This window comes from Calidris pugnax, unplaced genomic scaffold (genome assembly GCF_001431845.1).
Source record: "Calidris pugnax isolate Ruff unplaced genomic scaffold, ASM143184v1 scaffold44, whole genome shotgun sequence".
Classification (NCBI taxonomy): Eukaryota; Metazoa; Chordata; class Aves; order Charadriiformes; family Scolopacidae; genus Calidris; species Calidris pugnax.
The window spans coordinates 1,123,254-1,131,621 of NW_015094506.1; the positions used below are offsets into that span (position 1 = coordinate 1,123,254).

The 8,368-nt window shown below is 44.7% G+C and overlaps 1 protein-coding gene across 1 annotated transcript; it reads left to right on the top strand.

Moving 5' to 3' along the window:
* The first annotated feature begins 6,851 nt into the window (after positions 1 to 6,851).
* On the top strand, positions 6,852 to 8,016 carry ASCL4 (achaete-scute family bHLH transcription factor 4). The gene has a single exon (XM_014963541.1). It carries the CDS (start codon positions 7,450 to 7,452, stop codon positions 8,014 to 8,016), a length of 567 nt encoding a protein of 188 aa, XP_014819027.1. The 5' UTR covers positions 6,852 to 7,449.
* The last annotated feature ends 352 nt before the right edge of the window (positions 8,017 to 8,368 follow it).

Below are 8,368 nucleotides of genomic sequence, written 5' to 3' on the forward strand. Positions count from 1 at the left end.
CCCGCCTGCCGGCTCCGTGACAGGGCCCGGCTCCGGGCCCGGCCCTCTCCGCCATGGCGGCGCGGAGGGGCCCGCCCGGGGGTGCCGGTGGGACCCTCCCGGTGCCGTGTCAGGCCGGGCCATCCCCGACCTCCGGGCGGCCGCCTGCCTGCCTGCCTGCCTGCCTGCCTGCCTGCCGGGGCGGCTTCCCGGCCGCCGCTGCCCCTGCCAGCTCCCCGCCTGGCGCCGCGGGGCTCGGCAGCAGCCACCGTGCCCGCGGTGGCCTTTCAGCCCCTTTCGCCGCCACCCCCGCCCGGGAGCCCGGGTCTGCCTTCTCGGGGAAGCGTCTCGTTGGGTGCTCTCCGGCCGTGAGGTGTCATCCCCGTCTGACCGAGAGCCCTCACCGTGCAGCCCGTGGTTTCATGTGCTACCTGTCTCCGAAGGGCCTGATGGTCCTCCTGCACTGCCTTCTGGACATCAGCTGCTCTTCAGCTTCTTGTGATTCATCACAAGAATCACAGGGTCGGTTTGGTTGGAAGAGACCTTTAAGATCACCAAGTCCAGCCGTTCACCTGACACTGCCAAGTTACCACTAAACCATGTCTGTAAGCACCTACACATCTTTTAAATGCCTCCAGGGATGGTGACTCAACCACTTTCATGGGCAGCCTGTTCCAATGCTTGACAACCCTTTCAGTGAAGAAATTTTTCCTAATACCCAACCTAAGCCTCCCCTGGCACAACTTGAGGCCACTTTCTCTTATCCTATCGCCTGTGACTTGGGAGACCAACCCCTACCTCTCTATGACCACCTTTCAGGTAGTTTTAGAGAGCTATAAGATCTCCTCTCAGCCTCCTTTTCTGCAGACTAAACAGCCCCAGTTCCCTCAGGTGCTCCTCATACAGGGCTTGTTCTCTAGACCCTTCACCAGTTTCATTGCCCTTCTCTGAACATGGTCCAGCACATCAATGTACAGTGTACAATTCCGGCTAGGGCTGCATTGCAAAGGAACCTCTTGATGTGCACAAGAAGGTTTGTAGCTTGCTTTTGCCTGTGGCACATGGATACTCATCACATACGCTGCTCAAATCAATCTACAAGTTCCTTAAGTGCCGGGGTGAACAGCTGTTTCTTGAAACACCATAATGTGTTTTTGTAATTTGATCATGCCTGACACTTAAACGATGCCTCATTAAATGAGACATCCCTTGACAAGATGTCTGCACAGGAGGAAACTTAAGGTATTTTTCTGCCTGCTAGCTTTTGATCTAAAAAGCCTAAATGTAAGATCTGGAAGGGTAGGGTCATTCCAGTTCAGTACAAACCTATTGGTTCTTCTAGGGGTGGAAACAGGCTCTCCTCATTGGGCTTTAGCTGTCAGAAAGTTAGACACCTTGCATATGTTAGTTCTCCAAGCTCCCTGTAGCTGAAGGAGAATAAGCTGCTGCAGAGAGCCCTTCATCCCACTCTGAGGTAGGTGTCTAAGATGTGTGAGTAGAATGTTTGTGCCTATGGCCTGTAAATGGCACCTGCAGAATTAGTTTAGTCTAAATATACAACTTCTAGAGGACTACATTTAGGCAAAGTAAATCCAGGTCTTTGTCATTCGTGACCAAAAGAAGGACCTCATTTAGTTTACCACACACCCCACAACCTCTCCTGTTCTTCACTAAGCCAGATAATCCTTACCCATTATTTCATCAAGTTAAGAATGAACTCATCAGGTCCTCAGGTTTGTTAGGGAGTGCTAAGCATGTGAGGGGGGGGTTATCTGTGCTTCATTTTTATGTCTGTAGTACCACATGTTCACATGGTTGGTGCTAATACTTCACATCTTTCTTAGAAACTCCAACGTACCATTACAAGCCCAAAAGTCTGTCTCTTCACATTGCATTCCCTAATACAGCGGAGGTGACTGTAGACCTTCCATTTTCAGTTGTCACCCTTACAACTTCACAATTATACTCACTAATTAGTGAGTATATTCTATATATTAGACTCTCAGTTCTGTCCTGAAAATGCTAGGTTATCCCAAGCCCTCAGCTTGTCTTACTGCCAATTATGATAGTGTAATTCTACCGCAGAACTGCCCTGGCGCTGAAATCCTCACGCTATTTCAACTATCTGAGCTGAAAGTAATACTTTGAGCCTATGAGCCAGATTGGATGTAGTCATACGCAGATAAGAGTGTTTTTCCCTTCTGTCAAACAAAAGTCCTCTGAGATTCCAGCTTTTTTATAGTCACTTTACTCCCTTGAACGAGTGATATCTTAACTACCAGTTTAAAGCATGAGTATCAAAGGAAGCCAGTGATAATACAAAGTGTCAGTGAATGAGAAATTAATCTGTGTCTACAGAGATGTACTCTGCACGCCCAAGGTATTGTGATAAAACACATTTGAGAACTGTTTCTTCTGCAAGGAAAAATTTTTTTTTTTATATACCAAACACTTTTATTATATGTGAAGTGTTTTGATAAGACAACTGCACTATGTCCCCTGAAAGCTTAGTTTATTGACATTTATAGCAGTGCTTGCTGCGTGAGGAACAAATTGCACAGCTATTTTTCAAGTCGTCTTTGAATCCTGGAGACTTACTGGAAGATCAGGGAGGCCTGTGAAACCACAGGGGAAAGAGATGCAGTAAGGATAGAGTCATAGAATTGTCTAGGTTGGAAGGGACCTTTCAGATCATCTAGTCCAACCATCAACCTAACTCTGATAAAAACCCACCACTAAACCATGTCTCTAAGCACTACGTCAACCCATCTTTTGAATGCCTCCAGGGATGGTGCCTCAACCGCTTCCCTGGGAAGCCCATTCCAATGCTTAATAGCCCTTTCGGTGTGAAAATCTTTCCTAATACCCAACCTAAGCCTCCCCTGGCACAACTTGAGACCATTTCCTCTTGTCCTATCACCTGTGACTCGGGAGAAGAGACTGACGTCTGCCTCTCTACACCCTCCTTTCAGGTAGAGAGCGGTAAGGTCTCCCCTCAGTCTCCTTTTCTCCAGGCTGAACAACCCCAGCCCCCTCAGCCTCCCCTCACAAGACTTATTCTCCAGACCCCTCACCAGCTTCGTTGTCATCCTCTGTAGCATGAGCAGAAGTCCCTGCTGGACCATGCCCACATCTCCATACAATCAGTTCTCTTCTGCTATGGCAAACCTGCCCTCGGGTTCTTCCTCAGACTGAGCAGAATTACACTGAATGAAGATTACACAGAAAGCAATGGTTGAAGCCAACTCTTTTAACATCAAAAATCCAAATTTCTCACTGCCTTTTATTGACTTGCCATCACTTTGCAGCCCTGTATTTTGGTGACAGTCACAGTATGAAACCTGGGTGAGTTAGGCGCAGCTCTCACTTCTAGCTAGAGAGCTGGAGAGAGATGGCCCATGTTAAGGGATAAAACAGTATTAGAGAGGCACAAAACTACTCAATCTCATATTCCTGAATCTCAATCTAAATTGCAGTTATTACTGTAATTCTGTGGTATGCAGTTGAGATAAGAAACTGTTAATTTCACAGTTTTATATCTGTTAATAAATTGCAGCAGCCCAGACAAACTACAATATGTATAATAAATACTAGAATTTAGAATAATTACCCCACAGTAAAATATAACAAATGCATAATGTTGTGAGGGTTTCTTTTTAAACTCCTGATATATTTTCTTCTTCCTCCTTCTCAGTAATGTGTTCACAGATAAAATAGTTGTGACATCATCTGCTGGGAAACAGGTAGACTTGCATGTGTTCAGCTGACTCTTGTGTTTTTATTACAATATATCCACTGACAACTTTCATTTCAGATGTAGAGGGACACAGTGTCAAGGAGAATCTGTTGCTTTGAGTATTTCAAAGTAATTCAAAGCAATCACTGTAATGTCAGTAGCGTTATTCATGATTCTTGTGGGAGTGTGAACAAGTTGAGGGTTCTTCAGCACAAAGATTACATTCTTGTAGATATTGTGTTAGGGTATATGCAATTAAAACCACAACTAAGTTATATCTGGAAGGAAGATGCCTCAATGGTTTATTTTTAGGAATGTCAGAAATACTTTCTGTAAGTTTTGGTTGGGTAATTAAATGCGTATAGTGAAGTAAAAGGAAGGAGAGAAGGGAACCTGTTTGAATGCCACAGGTGGGAAGGAATGTCCCAGCATCCCCACTTAAACTTTGTATTTAAAAAAATCCCAAACCAACAACAAAGCAAAACATACAATATAAATAAGAACAGCACAACTTCCAGAATCTGAGAGCCTGAATATCCTCTTGTCACAGTTTTGAAGCAGGACTTTTCCGTCATTGTAGAGCAGCGAATAACACCTGATTTGTACCACCTGGAAAGCAAACCAGGCCATCTGCTTCATATCAGCATGGAGGATATTGCATTCTGGAGTCAAAGCATCATCCGGGCAAAGGTGTGAAGAGGAGTTAATTGGAGAAACAGTGTAAGAAAAAAAGATCAAAAGCTTTTCTTAGAAGAGGGACATTATCCACATAGTCTTAACCTAATCTTAAAATTAAAATTAGCCTTACCCCTTGGTGGGCTAGTCCTGCTGCTTTCACGAAGTCTGTGTGTGCAGACAGGTTGGGAAGGGCCTGCTTTGTGTGGAGGTCACACAAAGCGTGTGGAGGACACATTGTATGGGAATGTTACATTGCTTTACTCCTTCTCATGCTCTCAACAGGGACCTTCAGCAAAGACGTATGGTGCATTGGCCTTGGGCTGGCTCCCTGCCCAGGGGCAAATCCCTTTCCAAGCAAGTGATGTTAGATTGTCAACAAGGTATGATGTTCAACAAAAGCCTGTGGCATATTTTCTTATTTCTCTTGCACACAAACTAAATCAGACTGCAGAGTCTATTTGATATGAGATCAGCTTCAGTCATTTGGATTAACAAATAACATTCACCTGTTATTTTTCTTCATGTATTTCCCTAAAGGATTAACAACGTGGGTTTTTCTGTAGGAAGAGCAGGTGTCTGTTTAGCACAGGTGCACTTCTGACACTCTGGGAAGTGCCAGTGACCTGCATTTACAGTAAACACAGAAAAGGTCTGGTGGCAGGGAATAGTGCATTTGCAGGACAGAACTGAAACATAACCCTGCCTTTTGAACATGGCTAGACTTCTGTCAAGGTCATGAAGAGCTGTGAAACAATCTGGCACCTGAGACTCCTGAGAGACATGCTTCCACTTCCTTACAGGAATACTGCCAGAGAACAGGTTTTTGAATCTAATGATGACACAAATCAAATGTCCTTTTCCTACTTCAGGTATTTGCTTAGAGGCCAAGATCCTCTTTGGTTTAAGAAAACTTTAAGTCCTGGCCTACCTTAGTGCTACAGTGAATGAGCTATTTTCATCTAAGCATTCATTGCTGAAAATGCTTCTACTGGAAAACAAAGTTTATAGTGCAAGTGATATTGAAAAGTCCATACTTTTCAACGGTTCCCAAACATTTTTTTGGAAGGCAGAAAGGCTCTTTTGATTATTTAATCTGAAAGGAGTTGTACATACCATGGGGCATTCCCCAGTAATTCTTGCCTCACACCCATACCTTCCCTCTGAGCTATAGCACATATTTTAGAAAGACATTTAATTGTGACTGGAAGAGATCTCAAGCCCTTGTGAAATGCATTGGTTAGCTCTTAGGTAATGCTACAAAACCTTCAGCTTCAAACACCAGCTATTGCTAGGCAATGTTAGTGACAGAGGCGAAAGTAGATGGATAGTTGCTCTGGCTTTTGAGCCATTTTGGTGCTGATTGTGCCCCTGGCATGAATCAGAACCCAGGATTGTTCTCGCTCATGTCTGTCTGGATCCGTCTGCCTGTACGTTCATCATACTTTGAAGATTACTGCTGTTTTTTGAAGCTGCAGAATAGGCCAGCAAAGATACAAAAGCTGACTTGAAAATGCACACTGACATCATTGCTGCTGGTTTCTGACTCAGCAGAGCCATAGATGCGTTTCTCGGAGTGGAGGATGTTGTTTCAGTTACTCATGCTTCTGAGGCAGTTTCGCATGAAAGACTGAACAGGGCGGAAACTTTCACTTTGAGCAAAAGAACAGTTTTAAGAGAGCCTACACGCCTGTTCCTTTTCACGTCCTTCCCACAGCTCTCCCAGACCAAACGTTCAACTCCCCAAACTGACGGTGGCAAAGAAAGGAAATTCAGTTAACTGTGAAGATGTGTTTTCAGAAAAAAATTGTAACTATGGAGCTCTTGAACAACAACGTGGGAAAAGTCAAAGACCCTCCAGTTGCCACAGAAGAAGGTCTTAACATGACAGGATACCTTAGAGGAAAGCCACGGATAAGGATATTACACCCTTGTTACTGCTGAAAGTCCTTGTTTTGTGTCTCTGCTCCTTGACAAGCTGCAGGCAAACTGGTGGATGAAGCACAGATCTGGCACAGTCAAGAGGGATTTGCAGCTCCCCAATTAAAGCAGTGTGTAGGGTCCATCAGGTAAGCCAATATCTATGTAAACATCTAGTAATAGGTACACAGGGGGCAATCAGGGCACCACCTTTGTATTTGTTTGTCTGAGGCAGGTGCTCATACTGATGACCAGAACACTCCTGTGAGCAGAAATACTCAAAGTGCTGAAGATTTTTTGAAAATGCTCCTGTTCAATTTGTGAAACTCACACTTCTTGAAAAAGCCTCTCGTTGGGTGAAGAAAGCAGTTTTCGTCTTATGCTTGCACGTATGCATTCTTGATCTGACATGACTTGCAACCACAAGAGAGCACTCTTTCCTTTGAAGATTTCTCAGCTTCCCCAGAAAGCTAGAGACATGCCATATAAGTTTTGCAAACTGCTTGTGAGCTGTTTCAGTTAGACCAGAGCAGCCGAAACAACAAAGCTTGCAGTTGTCTTTTGGATTTCATGGTGAAAAGCCTTTGGGTAGTTTTCAGATGACAGAAGATCCTTGGTTCCTGAAAGGGAGGAGTTCTGCCAAAACTTTGAAGATCCCTGTAAACTTTGCAAATTACCCATCTTTTGGAGACAATTATATCAAACGATATCGTGGATTACAATACATGTTTAGAGCCTGGAAGATTATTTATGTTTGGCATTAACTCTTATGGTCATAATTTCAAGCGGGGAGAAAAGGAATACACAGGAACCCTCTTATTATCTTTTGAAATATGAAGATCAGAGGAAAAGAAGGGTTTAAAGTGTGGAGTGATGGTCCTCAAAACCTGTCTGTAAATTAGCTAACATCTTACATCTATAAAAACAACAAGGCTTAGAGCTGATTTCCAGGCACAGAGTGGACCTCATGAGTCGTTAGCAACGCTTTGAGATCTGAGTTTTTATACACTGCAGGAGGAAACTGCAGCCTGTGGGGCAGAGTACCTATACAAATGTTTCCCCCTTGCTTGGACTGATAGAAGATTTGGAAGCCAAATTCGGAACTGACATCTCACCGGTGAGAAGAAAAAAAAAGAAGCATGGACAGCAATAAAGATGATGACAGACTGTTCAACAGGATTGCATTTCCAGGAGCTGTGTCCTTGGCTAATGGCCATGTGCATCCTCACGGGGTCCCCCTGAGAGAGCCCTTTGGGGTTCCCTTCCATCTGGACCCGTCTTATTGGGAGCAAGCCTACGGCGGGCACGCAGGTCGCATCTCCTACATCCCCTTCCCTGGCTACGTGGGCGTCTATGACTATTCCTTTGAGCCTGCCTTCATCCGAAAGAGGAATGAGAGGGAAAGGCAGCGGGTGCGCTGCGTGAACGAGGGCTACACGCGCCTGAGAGAGCACCTGCCCAAGGAATTTGCTGACAAGCGCCTCAGCAAAGTGGAGACCCTGAGAGCTGCAATAAGCTACATCAAACACCTGCAGAGCTTGCTGGACTGCCACCCCTTAGGGGCTAACAGTAAGGAAACGCTCTCTGCCAAGGAGCTCCCGGAAGCTCCCAGTCCCGGTCCCCTGCGGGAGTGCAACAGCGATGGAGAGTCCAAAACCTCTTCAGCTTCATCCCCCTACAGTGAATTCGAGGAGACGGGCAGTTAGGTAATGCTCTCTCTGGAGACAGAAAGCTTCACCTTTGGCTGAAAACCAAATCTAAAACCCTGGGGATTTTTCTACAGATGAAAATGAATACCAGGAAAAGGAAAAACAGCTAGGAAAAAGAAAAAAAAAAAAGGTATTTTCAAACTGTCAAAGAACTTTAAATGTTGTCTATACAAAACCTAAAGGGATTTGTAAAGCAAACAGGTATCTCTCAGGTTGCTTCAGCTGTGTTACTAAACTTCCTTTGGATGGTTAAAACTGAAGCAACGTTTGCATTCTACTTTTTATTCAGCTTTTGTTCAGTTCACCTATTTTCTTTTGTCTTTCACTCAATGAGACAGCAAAACCAGAT